This window comes from Crocodylus porosus, unplaced genomic scaffold (assembly GCF_001723895.1).
Source record: "Crocodylus porosus isolate Cpor-Errol unplaced genomic scaffold, CroPor_comp1, whole genome shotgun sequence".
Lineage (NCBI taxonomy): Eukaryota > Metazoa > Chordata > Crocodylia > Crocodylidae > Crocodylus > Crocodylus porosus.
In genome coordinates, this window is record NW_017728916.1 from 5,678,182 (window position 1) to 5,702,448 (window position 24,267).

At 48.9% G+C, this 24,267-nt stretch overlaps 4 protein-coding genes and 1 long non-coding RNA gene across 8 annotated transcripts in view; 3 read left to right on the forward strand and 2 right to left on the reverse strand.

The window, feature by feature from the left end:
* The window catches only part of BTK (Bruton tyrosine kinase), a 22,842-nt gene extending 15,306 nt beyond the window's left edge, over positions 1–7,536 (forward strand). For 2 of the 3 annotated variants that reach the window (XM_019536310.1, XM_019536308.1), the window contains exons 9-16: positions 474–536; positions 823–877; positions 1,889–1,971; positions 2,148–2,275; positions 3,907–3,981; positions 4,215–4,386; positions 4,739–4,955; positions 6,040–6,520. In XM_019536310.1, the coding sequence (XP_019391855.1) occupies positions 474–536; positions 823–877; positions 1,889–1,971; positions 2,148–2,275; positions 3,907–3,981; positions 4,215–4,386; positions 4,739–4,955; positions 6,040–6,507 (1,261 nt within the window). In that variant the 3' untranslated portion in view covers positions 6,508–6,520. Of the gene's footprint in view, positions 1–473; positions 537–822; positions 878–1,888; positions 1,972–2,147; positions 2,276–3,906; positions 3,982–4,214; positions 4,387–4,738; positions 4,956–6,039; positions 6,521–6,560; positions 6,680–6,830; positions 6,989–7,234 lie in introns of those variants that run through there. The other variant, XM_019536309.1, reaches the window with a different exon arrangement.
* LOC109310938 lies at positions 1,242–18,087 on the reverse strand. The gene is made up of 3 exons (XR_002101347.1): positions 17,866–18,087; positions 10,877–10,880; positions 1,242–1,252 (listed from the first exon to the last, which is right to left on the reverse strand). It is a non-coding gene; the product is annotated as an uncharacterized LOC109310938 (long non-coding RNA).
* TIMM8A (translocase of inner mitochondrial membrane 8 homolog A (yeast)) lies at positions 7,929–10,045 on the forward strand. Its single transcript, XM_019536314.1, has 2 exons — positions 7,929–8,129; positions 8,514–10,045. The coding sequence occupies exons 1-2, from the start codon at positions 8,007–8,009 to the stop codon at positions 8,673–8,675; spliced, it is 285 nt and encodes a 94-aa protein (XP_019391859.1). The 5' UTR covers positions 7,929–8,006; the 3' UTR covers positions 8,676–10,045.
* On the reverse strand, positions 11,359–16,631 carry LOC109310935 (magnesium transporter NIPA2-like). Its single transcript, XM_019536311.1, has 5 exons — positions 16,478–16,631; positions 16,314–16,370; positions 14,514–14,604; positions 14,234–14,394; positions 11,359–12,780 (listed from the first exon to the last, which is right to left on the reverse strand). Exons 1-5 carry the CDS (start codon positions 16,614–16,616, stop codon positions 12,143–12,145), a joined length of 1,086 nt encoding a protein of 361 aa, XP_019391856.1. The 5' UTR covers positions 16,617–16,631; the 3' UTR covers positions 11,359–12,142.
* TAF7L (TATA-box binding protein associated factor 7 like) lies at positions 16,494–24,252 on the forward strand. Of its 2 annotated transcripts, XM_019536313.1 has the most exons (12): positions 16,494–16,583; positions 17,213–17,286; positions 18,094–18,172; positions 19,006–19,139; positions 19,277–19,403; positions 19,671–19,729; positions 21,355–21,427; positions 21,928–22,044; positions 22,527–22,715; positions 22,900–23,012; positions 23,400–23,459; positions 23,876–24,252. In XM_019536313.1, exons 2-12 carry the CDS (start codon positions 17,221–17,223, stop codon positions 23,918–23,920), a joined length of 1,062 nt encoding a protein of 353 aa, XP_019391858.1. In that variant the 5' UTR covers positions 16,494–16,583; positions 17,213–17,220; the 3' UTR covers positions 23,921–24,252. The 2 variants fall into 2 exon arrangements, with proteins under 2 accessions (XP_019391858.1, XP_019391857.1); XM_019536312.1 differs by lacking the exon at positions 16,494–16,583 and having other exon boundaries at positions 16,841–17,286.
* Positions 24,253–24,267: the final 15 nt, after the last annotated feature.

Genomic DNA, 24,267 nt, shown 5'->3' on the forward strand with positions numbered 1-24,267 from the left:
AGGCTAGACATCAGGAGGCACTACTTCACCGTCAGGGAACCAACTTCCAAGAGAAGTGGTGCTGGCTCCTACCCTGGGGGTCTTTAAGAGGAGGTTGGATGTACACCTTGCTGGGTTCTTTTGACCCCAGTATTCTTTCCTGCCACGGCAGGGGGTCGGACTAGATGATCTACTCAGGTCCCTTCCAACCCTAGAAACTATGAAACTATGAGCAGGGAAGGGAAGGGCTGATAATGTACTTATCACGGTGTGAGAAGGAAGAGGCCTGCACTGGGCTATCTGTGTAGGCCTTTATGCAGGCATTCTTCAAAGCCCATCACCATCACCGCAGAGAGGCTCACTAGTGTCTGCTGGATTTGAGCAAGTTCCCTAGTGCATGTCTTCCACCCCAGGATCCTGGCACAGATCTCCTCTTTCTTTCCTGAGCTCCTTCTCCTCCAGGACTGGTTAATAGGGTCTCTCTTCTCCTGCAGGAAAGAAGGTTACATTCCTAACAATTATGTCACAGAGGCCAGGGACTCTCTGGAAATGTTTGAGTGAGTATGAGAAGTTGTGGGGTTAGCTGCTGGGGCTTGTTTAAACCTAGATTCTTTTTTTAAACTTCTGAGCCCCTATGTCCCACATTGGGACAGGCTGGCTCTGCCGCTTTCTCCCTCAAAGCCATTCATGCATGAAGAAACAGAACCCAGAAGCTGTGTAGAGATGAAGATGACAGTCTTCCCCACACAGGCTCTTTCCACTCCCGGTGACTGGCATGCCTGCCCCACAGTGGCCCCTATACTGGGATCTCTCCCTGATTGCTACCATATTCTCACCTTCCAGGTGGTACTCGAAAAACATAACCCGGAGCCAAGCAGAGCAACTGCTGAAGCAAGAGGTGAGCTTGGGACATTAAGTGACCTAGTCCTGCAGGCCAGTCTGGGCTGTTATTGTATCCCTCTTGGCAGTACTGGACTCCTGGAAGGAAACGAATGAGAGTATCTGCATAGTGACCTCCGTCTGCTTCTCCTCCAACCTTGTCAGGTCCAGGCAAAGCTGTCATGTGCTCAAAAATGCAGTGAAGCACCAGGGCCTTCACAGCTGGAAAGGCTCTAAGAGAAGGCCTGGGGTTGTCCTTAGTGACCGGTACAAATTCTGTAGTCATTAAAAGCATCCTGAGGCTTAACAGACCAGATCCTGAACTGGTGTAGATCAAAGTTGCTCCATGGAAGTCACTGGAGTTACATCAGTTTTCACCAGGAGAAGATCTGGTCTAAGTTGTTTAAGCAGCTGTATATAGCGGCAGCAGCTTTCCTTTGCAGCTGGCAGGAATATGGTTGAGTGCAAGAGAGTAGAGGCAGATGGATATTGAAAGGAAATGATGGGAAGAGAGGGATAAACCCAGAAATTTGCTTGAAAGGGATACTGAAAGGAAATGGTGGGAAAAGAGGAATTAACCCAGAAATTTGCATGAAAGGGTCTTATGACTATGAAAGGCTCAGAGCACTATGGCCAGGACCAAGCATTAAATCCAAAGGCAAAGCAAAACAAACTCTCAACATTCAGTCCAACCTGATTGACATGGGATTGCCAGCATCTGGAAGAGCAGCCCTGCCCTGCCCACTAGCATTCTGATCAGCTATAGAGATGCTTCCAGGATACGCCTCAATGGCAAGGACTTTGCTCCCTATGGGATAGTGGTGATTCTGCTATCTCATCACATCCCATACTGGCAACCTTTCCCCTTAATTCCACTCTACACGTCCCACTTACTTTAAGCCTTGCTCACGTCTCCACTGGCTATGCACAGGGGAGATGATCCCTACTGGATGCACATTACTGGATTCTTTGAGTCCATCCCCATGCCAGCCTCATCCTCTGTTCTGCATCTCACTGTTGTATATTTCAGGGGAAAGAAGGAGGTTTCATAGTGCGAGATTCCACCAGCAAGACAGGAAAATACACAGTCTCAGTATATACCAAGTCCTCTGGGTAAGTCATGTCTGACACTGCTGTCCTTTTCTTAGGCATAAAAAGAGCAGTCAGTTGGTTTCTGTCTTATTACTACCCCCTCACTTCAATGGCATTTCCAGACCTGTCTTACTAACTGGCTGTCACACTCTCTAGGCCCCTCCCAGAACCACTGACAGTACATATTGATTCTGCAGGGACCTGCAGGGAACAATCCGCCATTATGTGGTATGCTGCACAACCCAGAACCAGTATTACCTGGCAGAAAAGCACCTCTTCAACACCATTCCGGAGCTCATCACGTACCATCAGCACAATTCTGCCGGTGAGTGACAGAGCCAGATCAAAGACAACCAACAGCTAAATACTAGTGCAAGTAGGCAACAAGAAAAATACACAAGCAAAGCACATTTCAGTTAGGATCCCATACCTGACACACATCCTGCAATACACACAGTGCTTCTATCTTCTCCTGTAGAGGAAATCAGAGGGGGAGGAACTCTCTACTATTAAGGTGACTTCTCCCCACAGGACGAGATGGAAAGTTGTCATGGTCTACAGGTCTATGGGGGCCCCTTCTGATGCCCTTCTCCAATCATTTCAGTCCAGCCCTTTCAAGATTTCTGAGTTACTACCCCCACCCTGCATTATTGGTCAAGTCACCAAGCAGGACCACTGGCTCGACACCAGCAGCCTGACACCTGCATGTTGTCCTACCCATGCTTGGCATCCCTTACTAGACCTGGTACCCTTCATTCTCCCTCAGCACCATAAGCCTTGCATGTTGTGGACCTCAACATCTGTCAGTCTACATCTCTGTGTCATCCTCACAGCATTTCCCCCTCCCTCTCCAGAGCACAGACCTTTGGGAGACCACTGTCTTTTGATCTCCAGATTCTCTCCTTAGGCAAAAAGCCCAAACCCCAGCATTAGGACTCACCACTATAGTGCTGCAGGGAACTCCTTACCTAGACCATGATTTTCCTTTACTGCCTTGTTTAACCCCCCAGCCCCAGTGGCTGCGTCCAGATGAGCACAGCCATGCAATATGTGGCACTGCAGACATCTCTATGGCATCACATACCGCATGTTCAGTTGTTTTCTACACTATGGGGGAGCAGCGCAGAAGGTTTTTTTGACCCCTGGATAAGGAGTCAAAAAAACCATGGAGAAAAAAGGCGGAGTGGTGCATGCACAGGCAGCACAAACCACTCAAAAGTGGAGCTGGGCTGCCTGGAGCAGCGCTGCAGTAGAATTACCACTGCTGCAGCCCCAGGAGGCTCCCAGAACCCCAGGTAAGGCTGCTGGGGCCAGCCCAGTGCTGGCCCCAGCCTCCCCTACCCCACCCGGAGTAACTTGCTGCGTGTCACAGCACATGTGGCATGGTTGTTTCCCAGGGACAACTAGCAGCAGTGCAAGGTGCACTACTGCTAACTGTCCCCAAGAAACCAGATGTCCACAACATGTGTGAAGAACTTTGAATTCCAGCAGGCAGCAATTCAAAACTGAACAGCAACCTCAAGTGATATATGACAGTCATGAAAGATAAGTACAGGCACTTCCTCTGTTTGACATAGAAGCAGCTTATGGTATGTTTCCCTTCTCCTTGCAAATTAGGTCCCTACTTCTCAAGAACCCTGCAGGTACAAGATACCCCCTCTCAAATAGACCACAGCAATTCAGAGGAGGTAGAACAAGCCAGATAAACCCAGGATGAAATTCTGCATTTACAGCACATGGAGCAAATGTTGGGTCAAAAGCCCAAGCCTTTTGGAAGCTATGACAGGCCAGATGCCAGGAGACACGAGAGGACAGACAGAGCTGGGACACAAAGCAAGGACTGTAGCATTTTACTGATGCAGGAATATTTGTGTCTTGTTCTGTTGACATTCTTTTCCAAAGTGTTGGGGGCAGCTGTGGATGCAGCTGACCATGTTACCTTCTCTTCTGTTTCAGGGCTTATATCCAGACTGAAATACCCAGTGTCTCAATACCGAAAAAATGCTCCTTCCACAGCTGGACTGGGCTATGGTAATGATTGCTTTTCCCCATTAACAGTGTGGGCTGATGCTGTGTCTCCCTGTAGCACTCCCGCACCTTTCACTGCAGTGTTTTACTGGGACTGGGATACAAGGACTGCTCCTCTGCCACAGCTTGTTAACATCCCCTGAGGCAAGCCCGTGTGAACAGTAGGACTGGCTTCAGCAGGCACCTGCCTTCCTTCAGCCTTTCTTCTGATGCATGAACCTGTCTCTTTGTTGTAGGGTCATGGGAGGTTGAGCCAAAGGATCTGACTTTTCTGAAAGAGCTGGGGACTGGGCAGTTTGGAGTGGTGAAGTATGGCAAATGGAGAGGCCAATACGATGTGGCCATCAAGATGATCCGAGAAGGATCCATGTCAGAGGATGAGTTTATTGATGAAGCCAAAGTTATGATGTAAGTGGCAACAAATCCTCTTTCTTTCCTCTGTCTTTTCTATCAACATGCTTCATTTGGAATAGTTGTATCTGCAGAATTTCCTGGAGGGGGGTGGAATGGTGGGATTTAATCCTCCAAGTTCATTCACTTCTGGACATTCCCAGTACTGCCACCTCTATTAATACCTCTCCTGCCCTGGAGGGATCACTTGAGAGGAAACGGCATTGCCATTACTATCACTGAATCCCCACCCAACTTTGCCAGCGTGGAATATCTGTCCGTGTCGGGTGTCCATCTCCATGTTGCAAGCTTTTCTGTACCCATTTGCCTTTTCTGCAGTACACATTTCCTCTCTGATTTTCCCATGCAGGGACTTGTCTCATGAGAAGCTGGTGCAGCTGTATGGGGTCTGTACCAAGCAGCGACCCATCTTTATCATCACAGAATACATGGCCAATGGCTGCCTCTTGACCTACTTGCGAGAAAGCCGACAGAGGTTCCAGCCCTCTGAGTTGCTGGAGATGTGCAAGGACATCTGTGAGGCCATGGAGTATCTGGAGTCCAAGCAGTTTTTGCACCGAGATCTGGTAGGTCCTTAAAGAATATGAATAAGTGAGTATAAGTAATTTCATGAATGTCATAATGTCCTGGCAGTGTCCTGGCCTCATCCCTTTGATCCAGTGCTACAAAGATACTTTCTCACTGAGAAATTAATGGTCAGTCTTTGAGAACAAACAACAGGAAATGTTTGCTCCTGTTATCTGGGTATAGCAAGGTTTTGCACTGCTCTGATGAGGGAAGTCAGTTTCTGTGGCTGGGTTAGTTGATGTATGATCATATTTATAGTTACACAGATTAAAGATGGGGAAATCAGCTTCAAATCTCATGTGATGGAATTAGTTTATTGCTACAGTGGCCAGCAAGGAAATTCCTTAGTTATAAGCAAGTGTATGACTATGGTGTCTTCACCTGAAGAGCTCAGGGGATTGCAAACTAACAGACTGAATCAACATAGCAAGTCTTATGTATTATTTAAAATTGATTTGGTTCTTATGATTTGGGTCCAGGTTATCATGGGCTTTTGAAAACGGAATCACGTAGTCTTCGCTGCAAACTCTCTCCATAACCTCCTTTTCCCTCCCAGAATATGTGCAACAAGTACCAAGCACCATACACAGAGACACTGAAGAAAGTACAAGATTTTGCAACCCGATTTTGCCCAGTTAGGTGTCCAGGATGAAGGCAGCCTCTGATTTCAGCCAAACAGTGAACACTGTCATTTCAACCAAATGGTGGAACATGGGCTGTATTCGCTCTGTATCAGTGCAGTAGAAAATGGAATGGATTCAAGACCTCATTTCTAAAGATGAATATCCTGCTTTGTCTACACTCTGTAGACACAATTCTTATGTAGCACATCTGCAGATGGACCATTTTTAACAGTCTTAGCTTGGCAGTAATGCCATCCAAGGTGCTTGATCTGTTCTTGATATAATATTGCTATTCAGTCCAGCAAATGGACTGAACTATGCTAGTGCTTTGAGATTGTTAGCAGCTTGGTAGCTCTTGTTAAAGACTGTGCTCTAGAATATAGTTCCTCCAGGAACAGAGGGGCAGGTGGGAAGTAATTAGCATAGCCAGTGCTGATCCTGTCTCCATCTCTCTCCACAGGCTGCTCGCAACTGCTTGGTGAATGACCAAGGGATTGTCAAAGTCTCTGATTTTGGACTTTCCAGGTCAGTTTGCATACAAATGCCTGTCTCCTTCCCTTTCAAACTTCCTTTCCAGCTTTTACCTTTCCATCTCTTCTCTACCCATCTCTCTTCCTCCTTTTTCTCAGACTTCTTCCTGGTTGTCTATTTCCTACTTTGGTCTCTCCAACCCATTCATCTGTCATATGTATTTTGCTCTTCCTTTACCTTGGCTCCTCATTCCCCCTTTCTGCTCCTGTTTCCTAGATGGTCATATCTCCCTTTCATTCTCCCTCCTGTTTCTCCCTCTCCAATCCAAACCTCCCTATACTTCCTCTCATGTCTCCAGTCTGTCCCTTCTTCCCTTCTCTGTATTCCTTCCTTTCCCTCCTTGGCCTGTCCCATTGCTTTTCAGACAGGATTGGGAAAGGCTGATATGGCAGAGTAAGTGAATGAGAAAATAACAAGGCAACATCCCATAAGGTTTATTATCTATTGTAGGTATGTCCTAGATGATGAGTATACAAGCTCAGTGGGGTCTAAGTTTCCAGTGCGGTGGTCCCCCCCTGAAGTCCTGATGTACAGCAAGTTCAGCAGCAAGTCTGATGTCTGGTCTTTTGGTGAGTTCAGAGGAAGACTGTGGCAATTCCAAGAGTTGTTGTTAAGGGGAATGTTGAATGGGGCTGGGATGAGAGCTAAGACTGCCAGCAACAGTTCCAGCTGTGATCCTTTCTGCCCTGTGAACCAGCTGAACCCACTTCTGTTTGACAGGCGTTCTGATGTGGGAGGTTTACTCCCTGGGGAAGATGCCGTATGAGAGGTTTAACAACACCGAGACAACGGAACATGTCATCCAGGGGCTGCGCCTCTATCGGCCTCAGCAGGCCTCAGAGAGGGTCTATGTCATCATGTACAGCTGCTGGCACGAGGTAGGCTTCCTGCCAGCACCGCGCATCGCAGGGACTGGTGCCTATTGCAGGACACCTCCCTAATGCTCTGCCCAACCCCTAGGCCACTGCTGCTTGGGCTCGGTCTGCCTGTAGGTCCCACCTCAACTGCCACACCAGGGAGGGCTGGGGACAGGTATCTGCCACCGTGGCGAGCACTGCTAGAGCCTCCCTGCAGGGATACTCACCCGTGCCTGCCTGATGTGACGGCTCCTCCTTTCATTGCAGAAAGCAGAGGAGCGGCCAACCTTCCGTGTCCTCTTGGGAAACATCCTGGACCTCAGAGACGAGGAGCCCTGAGGCGCTGCCCTCGCACCTCTGCCGCCGCCGCCGCCCGACAGACGCTGGAGCTTCTCGAAGGGGCCGGGAAAGAGCCGCGGCTCCTGTTGGGACGCCTTTGCCAGGAGCCCCCGTAGTGGCGGCGGGCCGCCCCGCGGGTGCACGGGGCCTAGCACAACGGGGCAGCTGGAGCCCCGCGGGGCGGGGAAGGGCGGGGCTCGAGAGCTTTGTAATAAAACAATCTGCAAGGAGAGGAGCCACTACTGCCTACACCGCGCCCGCGCCCGCCCCCGCCGCCCGGACACAGCAGCCTCCCAGCGCTGCTACGAGGACACCAGCCACCGCAGCGCTGCAGCTCCTGCAGCGCCACACACCCACACACTTGCACGCCCAGGCCCAGCCCGCAGCCAGCTTCTAACCACAGCCAGGCAACCACTCCCCTCCCCAGCAGCCCCGCCCCGATCTGATACGTCCCCGACGCGAGGCAGAGACTGAGCGGCGATTGGCTACCCACTGGCTACGACCTAGGGGCGGGATCTGGAAGACGGGGTAATTCGGTTGAAGCCGGATGGGCGGGGCCAAGAGCTCAGTGCGGCGTCACAGAGGTGGGATGGCTCGGCGCGTGCGCAATTCCGCAGCGTGATACTTGCTGCGCATGCGCCCTCCTTGGCTGGGGGTGCTACGGCCAAACACGTGAAGGTCGCTCGCGGCCGGGGCCGGGATGGAGGCGTCGTCTCCTACGGGGTTGAGTGTCAGCGACCCACAGCTGCAGCACTTCATCGAGGTGGAGACGCAGAAGCAGCGCTTCCAGCAGCTGGTGCATCAGATGACCGAGTTGTGCTGGGTGAGCGCCGCGCCGCGCCCGGGGGGAGTTCCGGGGCAAGGGGAGGGAAGCCGAGCAAGAGTGCTCCGGGCCCCCCGGCGCCGGTGTAGCGCAAACCAATCCGGGGACGCCTGACCTTTGCCCTGGCGCACCGAGGGAATGAGGGACCTGGAGCCGCTGCTCCTTCGCGGGAAGGCCTAGAGGAGCCAGGCGCCGGGTCTGGCCCAGGCTCGCGGATTTAGCTCCGTCTTAAATGGTGCCGGCCTCCAGACAGGTTGGTGGGTGAGAGCCAGATATTTCTCCCTCTTCCCTAGGCCACTCCCAAGAGCAAGCTTGTTCCCCTGGGAAGTGCATGCTTTGGGCTCTCGTAATTCTCCCCTGACTAGCTCTTTGTGTCTCGAGCAGGAGAAATGCATGGACAAGCCGGGGCCCAAGCTGGACAGTCGGGCAGAGACCTGCTTTGTGAACTGTGTTGAACGTTTCATAGACACCAGTCAGTTCATTTTGAACCGGCTGGAGCAGACACAGAAATCCAAGTCGGCCTTCTCTGAGAGCCTGACTGATTGACCCAGCATCGGCTCCTCCAGCCCCTCAACGAGGAGAACTGCAAGTCAGTGGGGAGAGCAGCTGATGGGACACCTGTAGAGAACACAAGCTCTGGGGAGGCTGGCCCCCTCCTTTGCATCAGACTAGAGCACTCTGTCACCTGCCTCAGCTTTGACCAGCTACTCAGTTTTACTTAAATGCCAGTTGTGACTATTACAGCCAGGTAAGGCTGTAACAGATGCACGTTTACTACTCCAGGTGACACTGTACTGTTCCCATTCCCACCTGTTGCCTTCCATGTACAGGCTTTGTGCTGAAGTTAATATGTTGAGCACAACAGCTCCAAAATGTCCAGCTCTGGGAAGGGTTTTGTGTATCTCAGAGGGAGTGCTCCTGTACTGGTACAAAGTGGAGGTAATGGGAATACTAATGTGAATCCCAAGTCCAGGGTTGGGACCATTGCTTTTAATGGTACTAAGTTCACATTCAGCTTCCTAATTACTCCTCTCCTTGCACCACTTCAGACTGTGCAGCCATACTGACATTTGCTCTCCAGATCCATGGGGAATGGTGTTGAGCAGAGGACAGCCTGGGTCACAAGTCTGCACCAGTATAGCTGTGTCAACCACACTGAAAAGAGCTTGCTTGGCAATGAAAACTTTCCCAGTAACTTAGATTATGGGAAGTCAATTTAAAGCTTGTGAAGGTAAAGTCAGTCATGTGGCCCAGTAACAACTGTTTAAAGCAGAACTGCGACACTTACTATTGGCTTGCTCCACTAAGTGCATTCTCCCAAACATTAGAATAAATATGAATTGGATCAGTTTTTAAAAAAAGCGTGTCTTGTGTCTAGGGGTGGGCTGGCAGGACTCTCTGACTTACCCTTTACCTTGTGTCACTACTGTTCAGTTTATTATCAAATAACTGAGGTAGAAATGGACTTGCTAATTTCTACTGTTAAACACAAGTCCTCTAGTTCCTACTAGACAGTCTAATTATGGATTCTGATTTTCTGCTTGCTGTAAAGTGGTTTAATGTATTGGTTTCCTGGACTAGACTTGTTTATCTAGTTACTAAAACAAACAGTCTATGCCCAGATACTTTAAGAAAATTTACTGCTTTACAGAATGGGTTCAGATATCCTAAGTAGTGCTAACAGTGCAAACTTTTCTGGGAAGAAATTAACAGGTAACTTGTTCTGTGACCCTTTCATCCCTCTGAGCCACTAACCACAGGTCTGATTGGATCTGTGCCTTTTAATCATTTTCCCATAGGAACTGAACTGGAAGTTCTGTCTTATTCCACAAACCATTCAAACACTCATTGAACAGCCTAATCCTACTATTAATTTAGTCCTCTGGGAAACCCCAAATGAATACTGTTGAAACTTGTGCGGTTCAGCCTCTTTCCATGAAGTGTGGTGTGACATGGCAGTAAATTACACTTCAGTAGAAGGAAGCAGTGCTGCTAGTTGAGCATACCAAGTCATGTGACAGTCTAAACACAAGTACAATGTGTACCTTTTATCAGATGGAAGAAATAGGTTTACATCTGTAACACTGTATCCTCTACTTGCCTGGAAGAGGATAGTGACCAACTGGTGTCTTCCACCTCAGATGATTTTTTTTCCAAGTCCTTATTCAACTGTTAGTTTGCCTAAGTCTCACTCTAGTTTCCAAAATTACAATTACAATCAGGTCTCTCTTCATCCAAGGGTTGTGTTCCAAAAAAACCCTTGCATAAAGCAAATCTATTATTACAGGTAATTAATAGGGATATGTACCAAGTCCCCTGCTGTCCCGCTTCCTTCCCCTGCAACCTGGTGCATCAGGGAGCAGAGAAGCCATGCAGAGATCTCCCTGCCTGTGGCTGCTTGTCCTGTGCTGCCCTAACAATGCGCCTCTTGCGCGCAGAGCTCACAGCTTCTCCACACGGCCCCAGTGATCCCAGCCAAGCTGGGTCCCCCACCAGGCTGCAGAAGCCCGGGGGAGGGAAGCAGCAGCACTGTTTCCTGCAACCCTGCTTCCCCCACTGGGCTCTGCAGCCCAGCAGGCGCAACCGGTGTGGCTGGGATCAGGAGGGCCACACAGAGAAGCTGTGAGCTGAGACCCTGCAGCTGCATGCTGTGGCCCAGGCCGCAAGCACTGCCCAGCTAGGCAGCAGCAGCCCCAGCCCAGCCCCCTCCCTACAGGGGCTTCAATCTCCCCAATCTTGCCCACCACTTACCTGCTGGAGCTGCTCTCAAGGTTACTTGGGGCCACATACTGCACATGGCCCCCCCCATCTCACCATCTTCCTTCTGCTTTCTCCCAGCCACCTTCAGGCTGAAACTCTGCCAGCCTCCCACAAAGCAATTTTTTCTTGCATACAGTGAATTTATGGTGTAAATAATGTCTCGCATATAAGCAAATTCACACAAAACAAATTTTTATAAAGAGAGACCCCAGTGTAGTAGTATAATGACTGAATGGACATAGGAGACACATCTACCTCCTCTTTCTCAGAGGAAATCCCCTATCTGATACTACACAGCTGTTGTATTCTACAAGGTCACTTTTGAACACACCCAGACATCCTTTTGGAATAATTGTACACTATCCCCAGTCATTAGAGGCACACCGCTGTAAAGAAAATTCATGTTCTTCATACCACTTTGTGTCATTTCAGTGGCTATTGGCATGAATATGTTGCAGGCCATACTGGCAATAGAGCAAGTCTGTTTTAATCAATTATGGTACATGGATGTATTCCCTTCCCAGTGAAACATACCAGGAAGGAGTCACACTTCACAGAGGAACCAGATTCAAAGAGCCAGGACAGCACCACTGCAGAGTTTATCTAGTTCTGCTCTTGACTTTGACTCAGTAAATAACCTCTTACAGTGAGCAGAGAAGGCACTTTAAGGCTGTACAAATGAGTTTCTGAAACATACTGAATAATTCCATCGTTAAAACATTGAGTCACCTGTGTTGCTATAGGTGTAGCAATAACACTGCAAGGATCAGCACTTCAGAATACTTTGCAGAAGTTAGACTTTCAATATAAAAAAAATGTTTAAGGCCACCTAAAATGATTTTCACATTCAAAAAGGGTTATTATAATTATTGCCAGGTTGCTTCATACATCCGTAGACCTATGCCTCAACAGTAGAGCAGCAACCATGGCACATTCTGATAGAGGAATATACTGAGAAGGAACCAGAACACACTGGTAGGTGTTTTGCCCAGGTCTTGTGTTCTGAGCACCTGGAAGCTAGTCAGATCTCCTGGCATGATATTCAGGTCCATTACCAGTGGGAGAGCACAGTTCTCTCACAAACATGATGCTTGTTTACTCCCAGCAATAGTTGGAGCTGGTGATGTTCATTTTAGCTTGCTGCATCAGACCAAAATGGAGATCAGTAGCAGGACTAGAAAGCTACCAGTAGCAATTCAGCGCTTCTCAGGCATCTAGTAGTGGTTGTTAAAGTTTTGTTGTTTTGTAAGCATTCATACACATTCTACTTCCTCCTCCTCTTCTACACTTTGAGAACCTTTATGGATGTCCTCTGGGACCAGAAGGGGCTGATGTAGACATGACTGGTGCCTTTCTGCCCCGCTCCAAGATGAGGTATGCAGGTCTGCCCCTCCTTGCCTTAGGATGAGGGGCAGCAGGTCTGGGGAAAAGGACATGTCTCTGAAGGCATGTAGAAGGAAAATGCCAGAGACTATGGTGAGGAAGCCACTTATTGTGCCAATTATGTTGTCCAGGGCCATGTGTTGCCACTCCTTGAAAAGAATAGCTGAACACGTCATGACAGCTGTGGTGAACAGGACATAGTAAACTGGTGTGACCACAGATGTATTGAAGATGTCCAAAGCCTTGTTCAGGTAATTGATCTGGACACTGACAAAGACCCCCAGGCAAGCTGGTAGCACCCATACTAGTGGTTCTTTCAGTACTGGCTTCCCAGCAAACAGTTCTTTGAGTGCAATGCCCAGGCCCTTGACACAGGACACGGAGAGCGAGCCAATGGCAGAGCAGACCAAAACGTATACTAAGACGTTGCTCCTACCATAACGAGGCCCAGCGACGAAGATGAGGAGAATGGAGCTCACCAGCACACACACAGCGAAGACGATGAATCCTTAGATCAGAAGGAGAATCATTAAGATTTGCAACATAGTGGGTAATGCTGTTATACATCTGTGCTACATATAATGTGTTCTGTGAACACTGAGAGAAGAGAGAGAATGGGTAAGAATGGTAACTAGAACAGCCGAACAGTGGAGGGCTGCAAGTCAGGACTGGAGATACTAGCTGAGCTTTGCAGACTGGGATTAAGGCTCTTCTAGTCTTTCTGCACATTGCATCAGCAGGGCCCTGTGATGAGTTGTAGCATGACCCTGGCTTGATCTGCTTGGTTCCTCTCCTCTGCAATTTCACTCACTACCCTTAATATTACTGCCCAAATCAATCCCTTGTTTCCAACTGCTACATCTCATGTTTCTATCATAGGGGTCTCTCTCCAAGTTTTCCTGTGCTTTCCTCACTCAGTTTTCTAACCAGTCTTCTCCTAGTCTTATGCTGCCTCTCTCATGTACTGACAATCCTCTCATCTACGCCAGTGTTGCATTAAGATAAACTGTGGCTGCTGATGATTCTTGCTTCCTTTGTAACTCTTGTCTAGCTATTTCATATCAAAGGGGCCATATGAAAAACAAATACAGTGTGTGCCTACACCATACATCTTGTGCCAGGCTTGACAGTAACCACTGCTGTTATACAAATAGACTTTTTGCCTATTGCTTTTAATCTTATTTATTTTCTTGAGGTTTGCATTGCCTTAAGAAACTCCATTTTGTATTGCTCTGCAACTTGATATAAGTGCTTGACCTTTGTATGCTGTATGTGTGAGAGAATGGGTGAGAGTGTGTCTGTGGAAAAGGAAAACAATGGCTGGCGACTGGCTGAAGAATGCAGAGAGAGAAAAGGACCAGAACAAGAAGAATCCACCCAAAACAACAGCAATCAACCTTCAAGGAAGAACATAGTGATAACACAGCAAAGCCTGGAGGACTGGATGAATTGACAAGGCTATAAAAGATGGGGTGAGACATTTCAAATTTGGGTCTTGTTCTGCATGTCAGCCTGGAGGATCAGTTCATCTAATGAGATGGACCAGCAGGAGCCTGGCTCCTACTTGTGATCAGCTTGACTGGCCACTAAGCTGATCCGGGTACTGAGAAGACCGGTAATGTATACCAGCGCGGAACAGGAACTGGGGTATGAATGAACTTAATAAACCAGGCATCTTGCCTTATCCTCTCTTATAAGGTCTCACTCTTGATTTGAGCAATTGGCAATTTGTGTAACACTGCCTCTCCACTTGGTGGCAGAGGCTTTTACACACAATCCCCAAAACATGAAAAATCCAATTTTTAAGTAACAAGAGTCCTACCAGCCATCACAGAGAATATTTCTTTCAACTGGGTATAGAACAAGCAGGAAGAACTGATTACTGTTTAACCTCCCCAGTCTAGACAAGTAATTCTACCATCTCTTATAAAGAGGTGAGATGAACACTGTATTTGGGGTACCTGGATCTTTCAGCTTCTCTGCCATTGATTCCAAGCTGGATACTTCCTCTTCTTGTGGAGCATGGATTACCATCACTGTAGAGCCCAGGATACTTAGGATGCAGCCAATCTTCCCATGGATGTTCAGTCGTTCGTTCAGAAAGGAGGATGACAAAACTGCGCTGTAGGATTGAAGTCAGAAAAGATGGAGTATTTGAAGAAGAGGATAAGGTGAGGGTAGAGAACTGTTTTCACTGGGAACAGCAAAGGCATTGGTGTTGCTTTTTCTGATGGTGCTCACCTAACTAGAACACTTAATGCGCCCAACGGTGTTACCACTGTTGCAGGAGCAAAGGCATACGCAGCAAAATTCACTGCTTCTCCAATTCCCACTGCAAGACAGAGGACAGTCAGTCACAGGAATGCAACTTAAAACAGAGCAAATTTGACAGAATATGGGTTTGGTTGCACATAGTGCACAATCAGTCACTGAACAGAGGTACAGTCATCACCACCCACCTGGATTTCACTGACCCCACCATTTATTATCCACAGCTATGTAGTCAAACTGTCTGATTCAGACAAGGATCATACATAATCAAAGACAAGCCTCTAATTTATATATGGGAACACTGCTAATCAACAACAGAGAAAGGAAAGATCAATAGTATTTGTAAAGTTCAAAGGGGTTGTGGAAAATTGTATCTTCCTAATTTGCCTTTGTGTGATAGGAATGGTTTTACAGTTGGTAGACATCCTGCAGCATCTGTTAGCATCATATTAGTGAATTACCATAAGGCTCTGGCTGAATTCCTAGCAACATCAGAAATTGAGGAACTGGCTATGCACAGGTTTGACAGGATTTGATTTTTATTGATAGACATCCATTTCACTTGACACTGATAGATGGAAAAATATTTCCATCAGTAATTAAAAAAAAAATACATAAATTTTGGCATAGAGGTATGGAAATGTGGGGCAGGGGGCACTTCACACACACACACACACCAGCCACTGTGCCGTTAAGACTGTGTCAAAGGTGGCAGGGCTGCAGGGGCAGGGTTGGTAGCAGTGAGGAGCCCAGTACCACCAGCCCCTAACTGTGCCCAGCTGAGGAAAAGCCAAGTCCCACAGAGCCTGGCCCAGCCTGGCCTCTGTAGGAGTTTGGCCCCTGCCTTGATCACCCAGGGGTCAGGCCAGGCTCCTCAGGAGTTTGGTCCTTGCTCGGATCACACAGGGGCCAAACCCTGTGGAGAGCTGACCCAAAAACACCCCTAAATTTGGTGCAATCCTGAAAGTTTCAAATCAATAAAAAATCAGAATAAAAAGCTTAAAAATAAATATGGATTTTCGCCATCCAAATAATAACAAAATCAAATTCTGCCAAGCCTGGCAGTGAGTTCCATAATTACCTAACATACTATGCAGGGTGAGCAAGCCATTTTGGAAGTTATTGTGCCCATGATTTCATTTACAATATTTAAAAACATGCAAGATTTTAACATGCAACACAGCTGTGCTTAGAAAGGCAACATTACCACAGTGCTCAGGGGTAAAGTCAGGCAGCTGAACCTTGATTTGACAAAGGGAACATGACAATAAGGCAAACAAGAGCAATCAAAACTTAACAACCATGATCCTGACATCACTTGCTGACAGTAGTATCAAGATTGCTGAAATTTCCTGAAGTGCAGGACCTCATGCAGCTGCCTGGTCCAGGCCCTGCTGGATCCATCCTGGCCAAGTGCCTGTCTGACCTGCTTTGGGCAGCTTCCAGGAATGCAGAGGCTTGGCTTCTCTGGGAGCCTGTGCCAATGCTGAAACACCTTCAGTATTAGAAAGCTCCTAATCTCCAGCCTAAGCTTCCCCTGCCATCGGTCCTCGGCCTGTCCCTGCAGTCCCAGAGAAGAACCACCCTCATGGCCCCGCAGGCAGGTGAACACCATTATCTCCTCCCTCGGACCTCCCCGCTCCAGCCTCCTCACAAGTGTCGCCTCCCCTCCCGGCTCCCGCTCGCCCCCCGCGGCGCAGGGGAGACCTCCCCGACCCGGCAGTGCGCGCGGCACCGGAATTGCCCGACTGGCGGGCGCGTCGCACTTACTGCATAGAAGCCCGGCCCACCACAGCCACTCACGCAGGTAGGCGTGGCCTCCGTGCCCTGCAACACAGCGGGGGGTGGGGTCAACGGCCGCCGAGCCCCGGGGAGCCCCGCCCCCACCCCAGCACAGTGCTTCGCTAGCACCCGGGCCGCTCCCGCCCCGGTACCTGCGCGGGCGGCGCCGCGAGCAGCCAGGCGCAATAGCCCCTTCTTCTTGAGGACGAAGCTAGCGCCGATGCAGCCGCAGGAACCGAGCGCCAGCCCCAGCCCCAGGTAGAACTCGCAGCGCCCCCGCGCACCCTCCATCGCGACCCGGCCCGTGACGTCACTCCGGGGCGGGCGGGGCCGCACGTGCGCGGGCTCCACCAGCCTCCGGCGCCGCAGGGGGCGCTCGGCCCCGCCCCCTTACCCTAGGAAGTGACGACAGAGTACTGCGCCTCTCCTCCCCCATGCCAGTGTTGCGGCCGTGCTCGGGCCCGTCTGGCCCCGCCCTCCTCAGCCTGGTCCCGGCCCGTTTCCGTTTCTGGCGGGGTCGTTATTCCGACCTGTTGTTAGGAATCGAACCGCCCGGGAGAGCAGTGGGGCCGGGGCCGGGGCCGGGGCCAGTGGGAGCAAGGGCCTGAGCCCGCTCCGCACGCTGCTGCTGCGGGGCTCGTTTCTGAGGTGCGAGGGCTGAGCTCGTTGGGGCAGCGCCGGCTGCCCGTTCGGGACCTGCTGCCCAGACCCGGTGGGCTACCTAGGTGTTGGGAAGAACGGGCCCTTCGCTCAGAAACGTCCTTTCCAGCAGCGTCTGTTACCCATTGTCTCCGTACAGCCAAGGGGCTCTTGGGGTCTTGTGTTACCCCAGGGAGGTGGGAGTTGAGCAGCCCTCTGGCTGCTCATTGCTTTTTTCTGAACTCAAGAACAGAAGATGAGCAAGAGCAAGGACGACGCTCCCCATGAGCTGGAGAGCCAGTTTGTTCTGCGCCTGCCTCCGGTAAGAGATGCATGGGCTAGGCCTGAGTTAAAGATGCCATGGTGGGAGAGGTCCCATGTGAGGCTGGCACCAAGCTCCTGAGAGCCCAGCTTGGCCCCTGTTTGGTGGAGTTTGGTGGGTGGAAAGTGCAGTTTGTGAGGAAAGAGTTTCAGGAGATTGAAACGGAGAATTCTGCAGACTCTGGGGCAGAGGGAGAGTGACTCCCCTGTATCATGTATCCCTTATACCTGGTACTTCTGCGAGATGCATTTTGTGCTCTGCTACTTGGACCTTGTGGAATAAATGCCCTACAAAGCACACCAAAGCATGCATAAGTGCTGGGTCACTGCTGCTGACCAGTCCTGTCAGTCCTTCTTGGTGCAAATAATCTTGTTCAATAAATGCCTTGTTTGCGGGGTGCAGGGAAAGCCTCTCAAAAGACCTCACAGATGCATTCCCTTTGACTAACAAATGAATCCTTATAGGTACAGCTCTTTAACTTTGCCTTGACCTGTAATCCTGAGAAGGGCATCTCATGTTCCATGAAAGTGTTGCTTGGCTGCCTCATCCATGAAATGGATGTAAACAGCCGATAAAAACCCCATCTGGTTTCTGTTTTCCAAGGGACCGTGTACCATTTTCAGAGTGTGTTAACTTATGGGCTGTGATGTGCTCTGGGAGCAATGGTGCTACCATTTATAGTGTGGCCTCTTGGTTGGGTTTCTGTATTAGGATAACAGCCTGGTTTAAAGGTGGACATATCTGAGAGCAGCTATGTTTCCCAGAGAGCATACATAGGTCTTGTCACATCTCATTCATCTCTCTCAGGAATATGCCTCTACTGTGCGGAGGGCGGTTCAGTCTGGCAGTGTCAACCTCAAAGACAGACTCACCATTGAGTTACATCGTGAGTATGCAAGATGAGCTCCTCTAAGGAAGAAGCAGGAGTACTGGAGGCCTCAGAAGAAGGGGACTTAATATGCAGAGTACAAAGGAAGAAGAGCCTTCAAGGTTTTGCTCATCACGTAGGCAAAATGTTAGGGAGGGAGCTCTCAGCTGTGCTGCACTATAGAATGGCCTTTCCAGCAGACTACTGGTGAAGGTGTCTAGTCTCTAAGCAGGAACTGTCCTCAGACCACCCCTTGGGAGCCCTGGAGACAAAGCTGTATCTTACAGCATATTAGACAGCTCAAGGCTGCATAGTGCAAATAGCACAGGATAGAGCTGAAACCAGCAGCAGTATGCTTCAGCTAACCAACACAAGCTTCTGTGCACTCCAGGAAACTTAACTTCCTGTCTGCCTTGTATACTGTTTCCCAGAGAAACTGACGTGGATATTTGTGATCCTAAAGAGAAAATGGTGTTGGTTCAGGGGATGCGTGATTGCATGGGTAAAGCTGATCTAAGGAGCAAGGCCTTGGGCCTTTGATCCTGGAGGATATACTGATATATTTTTTCACTATTGCTGTATCAGCAAATTCCCAGATCTGCTGTGGAGAAACCAAAAGCAATTGGAGGATGCAACCCACAGCTATTTCTCTGCTTCAAGGTCAGGCCATGTCTTCTCACCTTGTTGCAAAGGATGTCTTAAATTTAACAAGAAAACCTGACAGTTTATTGCACCTTCAGTTTTCAAGAAAGTTTTAGGAGTTTCTAAACAGTGGCCCAGGGACAGAGCATGCAGTCTGCCCATCCAGCAGGGCTACCCACACCATTGGTTTGTTCTTTGGCTTTTTGCAGCAGATGGACGTCATGGGATCGTCCGTGTGGACCGTGTCCCTCTGGCTGCCAAATCGGTAGACCTGCCCTGCATCATTGAGAGCTTAAAAACCATTGATAAGAAAACGTTCTACAAGACAGCAGACATTTGCCAGGTATGTATGGCTAGCCCTTCTTGCAGCTCTCCTGTCCTCTTTGCTCACTCCCTCTTTTTGGATTCACCAGTACCACATGCCATCAACCCTACGATCTCACCATACAGTAAACTTATTTGTGTTTTGGGGGACTCTAGATGCTTGTGTGCACTGTGGATGGTGATCTCTACCCTCCTGTGGAAGAGCCAACTGTGAGTACTGACCCCAAGGCAAACAAAAAAAAGGACAAGGACAGAGAGAAGAAATTCATCTGGAACCATGGCAGTGAGTAGAGGAGCTGCAACTTTATCCTATGCCAGCCTACTCCCAGGCTCATAACTGTCCTTCCTGCCCACCCTTAGTAGTACAGGCAGAATCTGTCATGCCTTCTTACTCCTCTGGACAGGTGAGAAGCATTTCCTCATCTCATCATTTCTGAGAGAGCTGCTGCATCACTCAGACTCACTCCATTCAGACTTACTGAATTTGCCACTTACGTGACCTTTCCCCTTGGTATCCACTAGCACACATGAGCTGTTTCCTTTATTCCAGTTACTCTTCCACTGAAGAACGTAAGAAAGAGGCGATTCAGGAAGACAGCCAAGAAAAAGGTGAGCTGTGTCCATTGCAGTGCCAGCAACCAAGCTTGGGAAAGGGAGAAGCTCTCAGTGCTGGGTCACTAGCTTAGGACAGGGCTTTCTAGATTCAAAGTGGTAGGAGGCCACATACCCTAGGGTTGCACTAGTGCAAGCCATAGGCCTCCAGACTGCATTGCTGCATCCTCCCAACATGCCTCCCCCTCCCCTGCCCACATTGCATACACAACATGCCCCAAAACATGTATCTCTTTGCACTGCATATGTGGGTAGTGCTCACATCTGCTGCTGCTGCACTGCAGGCTGTCCCAGTGCCATGGGCTGCACCACCCTTGCCCCTGGGGGAAAAGCAAGAAACAAAAGCTGAAGGAGAAGCAGGGAGCCTAGAGCCTCTGGCTGCAGCCAGAGCAATAGAAAAAGCAGCAGCTGGGTAGCAGCCCAGGAGCTGCATGTTATCACCAGTTGGATGGCCCTGGCTTAGGAACTGGTCTTAGCCCCATATTTTAGGGATTTGTAACTAACTCAGGGGTGGGCAAAATATGGCCTGTGAGCCAGATCCAGCCTGTGGCAGGTCCCTTGGCCCTGTCCAGGCCAGGTGTAGGCAGCAGCCTGGGCTATGGCACATGCAGATTATCCTGTCAAGGTTATAACTTTATGCAAATGCCCTTATTAGTAAAGGTCTGTGGAGCAAAAAAGAGCTCTGCAAAGTGGCTGATGATTGTATCACTAGGCTGGATGGATTTGTTTTCGTGCTTTGCATTTATTTCTTCTCTCAGACGCATGATGGAGCAATGTTACATTTTGATGTTAGGGAAAACCAGTCTCTCAGAACCCCTGGTCTCGCAGAACGTTCTTGCTTTCCTGTAGGAGAAAGCCTAGTGATGCACTAGGGTTCATGGACAGAGGTGATATCTCTTATTAGACCAACAAGATTTTTGCAAAAAAAAATTCTTTAATTGCAAGCTTTCAGGCACAAACACCCTTCGTCAGGAATCTTAGAAAAGATTGTAAAAGTTCTCCTGGGTAGAAATTAAAGTTCATATTTTATAGAATTTCACGGGGGTGGGGTCAATAGATGCAAAAACCCTCTGGTTAATTTAATAATAAAAAGTGAAACTTCGTATGATTGTTTAGTTCACTTTAGAACTGAGAACAAAATGGAGGGGCCTTTCATGGACACCCCAGCCACAGCACGCCAAAACTCCCTAGGTGGCTGTACCCCATTTGCCAGTTCCACAGGCAGGGGTGTGTGGGGAGCAAATCACAGCTCTGTTCCAGGCCCCAGCCCCTTGGAGGGGCCTTTCATAAATGCATTCAGCCTCAAGACCTGACATGCCACATAGATTGGTTTCTTAAGAGGTACTTGGGAGTGTTCCAAGAGGAGCTGAAGTCAGGCCATTGAGGGTACTCGGCTCAACCCAGAAGCTTTGAGGAAGAGGAAAGGAAGATAGGATGCTGACCTGAGGCAGGTAGCGTCATTGGAGAGCTTGTGAGGGGCAGGAATATGCTAATTGACAAGCAAAGAATAAGATGAGGTAAAGTACTGGGAGGCAGCCAGAGAGCAAGAAACCCCTGAGCCAGAACTGTCTGCTCAAAGATGTCTGACAATATCTCTGCTCCATTCTCTCTCCCTTGCCCAGTACATTGAGTCTCCAGATGTGGAAAAGGAGGTGAAGCGGTTGCTGAGCACAGACGCTGAGGCTGTCAGTGTCCGTATCCTTTCTCGGGAGAAACCCTGCTGAACAGCTTCTGAGGGAGGCTAGAAGGAGCCGCCAGACAGAGAAGTTCAGCCTGTTGCACACATGGGTAGTAAGAGCAAACAGAAGCTGAGCAGATGACAGACACTGAAGTTTAGAGTTTTACCTTTAGTCTGTTCAAAATCTGCTGCTTCTCAGCAACCTCCTCTTGGCATTTGTCACAGCACTTTGTGAGTAATGTCCATGTATTTGCAGCTGATGCTCCTGACAGTACAATAACTTGCTGTAATATCTGCTGAGAAGAGAAAAGAAGAGATACCTGAATGCCCAGATTGGCCAAACTTGGGTGTCTGTAACAACTATGCCCAGAATTAGAGGGGCTTGTTGAAATATAGGATGGAGTTACTTACCCCCGGTGTTGTTTTAACTGGAAAAGCCCTGGATGTAGCTGCAGGGGTCTCTCCGCAGACATTACCTTTTGTTGTTATCCCTTGACTCTTGTGCATCTGCTGTCAGGCTGGGAGGTTATTGCTGAAGATGAGACAAAGGAAGCAGACAACCATGGTTCGCTCACCAGTCTGGACATCTCCTCTCCAGGGATGTCTGGACACAAACAAGGCCACGGCTCATCAGGTACACTAGAAGAGATCAGTGCTTAATTTAGCAAAAGTATTTACCTGTCAGGTGGCAGGGTCACCACCTTCTTTTGCACACAAGGGTGGCCTCAAACTGGAGAGCTGACTTGACTGTATGAGCAGAGCTGAACACCAAGGCTGCATTCATTGGGGGGAGAGAACTGGCACAGTTCCCCAAGTTTCTGGAACAGATATGTATTTGCTGTAACAGTATCTGTTTTATAAAAGCAGAAAAATAGATCTTCCTTGGTCTTCAATTCACCTACTTCTAGTCCATTGGACCTGGGTTAGAATTTCCTAATGAATCAAAGCAAACTTAAGGAAGGTAGAAGTGTATTTAGATAAGCATTCAGTACAGAGCACTGTTCCTGAAAGCCAAGGGCATATGTGGCATCTTAGGAGAGACTTGTAGATTACTGTTGAATCCAGTGCACCTTCTTCAACTATTTTCCTTATTTTCCTTCTGTGTCAAACCACTAGAACATGATGAACTGCGGGAGATCTTTAATGACATCAGCAGCAGCAGTGAAGATGAAGATGAGAGAGATCATCATGATGACGAAGATTTGAACATCATGGACACAGAGGAAGACTTGGAGAGGCAGTTGCAGGACAAGCTAAACGAATCCAATGGACAGCAACAGGAGAGTGAGGGTACAAACCAGATCGGTGAGTCACAGGGCAGTCTGCAGCCAGGATGGGCTGTTTTTGGTGTGCTGAACCTGGACTTTTCCCTTAGTGAATCAGCACTGTGTCAGGGTGTGGAGGACTGCTATATGATTCTGCTTGTGATACAGTTCAACTGTGCTTATGGACTGGGTCTGCGGTAAGTCCTGAGCTCTTTATGTTTTAGCCATGGGGATCCAGAAGCAGATTGACAACCTGAAAAGTAAACTCCAGGAGACCCAGGAGCGGAGAAAGCGCCAGGAAGATCTCATTATGAAAGTAGAGAACCTGGCTCTCAAGGTAAGTGCTGTCTGGCCCTGGGGACCCTCTTTCCTATGTGAAACTTGTGTTCCTCAGGAGTCCCAGTCAGCTAAGTGGAGGCTGTGCAGGCTTTGACTCTTAACAAGCATCAACCATTGTCCTGGAGAAACCAAAGTCCTTCCCTTTTGTGGAATTAAGATTCATGTGCCTATAAGGAAGTGTGCCAGCCAGCCAGCCATGTGACTCAGCTGTGACTAATGCAGAATAAGCCAAAAACCTGCAGCAGAAGATAAAGAGTCTTGAGACCCATGCTGCATTCTGCTCCCCATACAGCCTGTCAGATTGCAGGGTGTTGTTTTGTTCCCATTGGCTAAGCGGTCCTTGGCAAGAGCTTTAGCAATCATATTCTGGTTTGTCACTTTCCAGACCCGTCTCCAGGCTGTGTTGGATGAGTTCAAACAGCAGGAAGAACGAGAAAAGCAGCAGGTAAGAGGACCTATGTTATTGACCCTTTTGCGTCCTTGTAGAAGAAAGTGACACGTGCCATGTTATGAGATAACACTGAGCCATACTTGCTTAGCAGGAAGTGACAAGTTGCCTGCTTTTCTAAGAATTTCATTGAAAGCACTCCACGTCCTTCACTGTGCCACTTCAGGCTCTGATCTCACCAGAAGCCATGAGTGAAGCCAGGTTGTATTTGATCAGGAATGACTGAGAGACCTCAGTTATCTATAGGTGCCTGGATAGACCAGTAGTTTGGTGATGCAGTTGTCTGGGAAGTGCTGTACGGCTATGAGAATGTTGTTAGCCTTTTGGTCTGAGGAGGGAAAATGCAAGGACTTACAGCAGTGTAATATCCTTGTAATAGCTTGTGCCTTTCTCTCCCAACCCTCTCTCCGCAGCTGGTCACTCTGCAGGAACAGCTTGAATCCCTGATGGAGAAATGAGGGCAGGAGCTCCCTGTACCTCTGGGCAAGCAGTGTGCTGAGCCAGAAGCTTCACCCATGAGTTTAGGAGTCACCCTTGGTGCCAAAGCTCTCAGGTTACTGGCTTGACCTTCCCAGACTTGGTTGATAAGTGACTCTTGTTCATTCTCCGGGAACAGTGTTTCTAGAGCTCCTGTCTCATTCTGGATAATGCAGCCAGCCCCCTAATGTTGAGGAAAGGAACTGACCTGGAGTTTGTTCCTTTACAACAGATATTCCTGGTAGTTTAGCTGTACTGACAAGGGCTATCAAGAAAATAGTCTCATCCATTTTTTTTCTAATTGGAAGTTGTTGAAAACTCTGAAGCT

Bases quoted from the DNA above. Each gene is read 5' to 3' on its own strand.
- LOC109310935 (XM_019536311.1), bottom strand. From the start codon at position 16,616: ATGGAGGGTGCGCGGGGGCGCTGCGAGTTCTACCTGGGGCTGGGGCTG. The intron at 14,605-16,313 runs GTAAGTGCGACG...TCTGTCTTGCAG, and splicing joins GTGGGCCGGGCTTCTATGCA to TGGGAATTGGAGAAGCAGTG. The intron at 14,395-14,513 runs GTGAGCACCATC...TCAATCCTACAG, and splicing joins GCATTAAGTGTTCTAGTTAG to CGCAGTTTTGTCATCCTCCT.
- TAF7L (XM_019536313.1), top strand. From the start codon at position 17,221: ATGAGCAAGAGCAAGGACGACGCTCCCCATGAGCTGGAGAGCCAGTTT. The intron at 18,173-19,005 runs GTGAGTATGCAA...GGCTTTTTGCAG, and splicing joins ACTCACCATTGAGTTACATC to CAGATGGACGTCATGGGATC. The intron at 22,716-22,899 runs GTGAGTCACAGG...TTTATGTTTTAG, and splicing joins TGAGGGTACAAACCAGATCG to CCATGGGGATCCAGAAGCAG.
- TIMM8A (XM_019536314.1), top strand. From the start codon at position 8,007: ATGGAGGCGTCGTCTCCTACGGGGTTGAGTGTCAGCGACCCACAGCTG. The intron at 8,130-8,513 runs GTGAGCGCCGCG...TGTCTCGAGCAG, and splicing joins AGATGACCGAGTTGTGCTGG to GAGAAATGCATGGACAAGCC.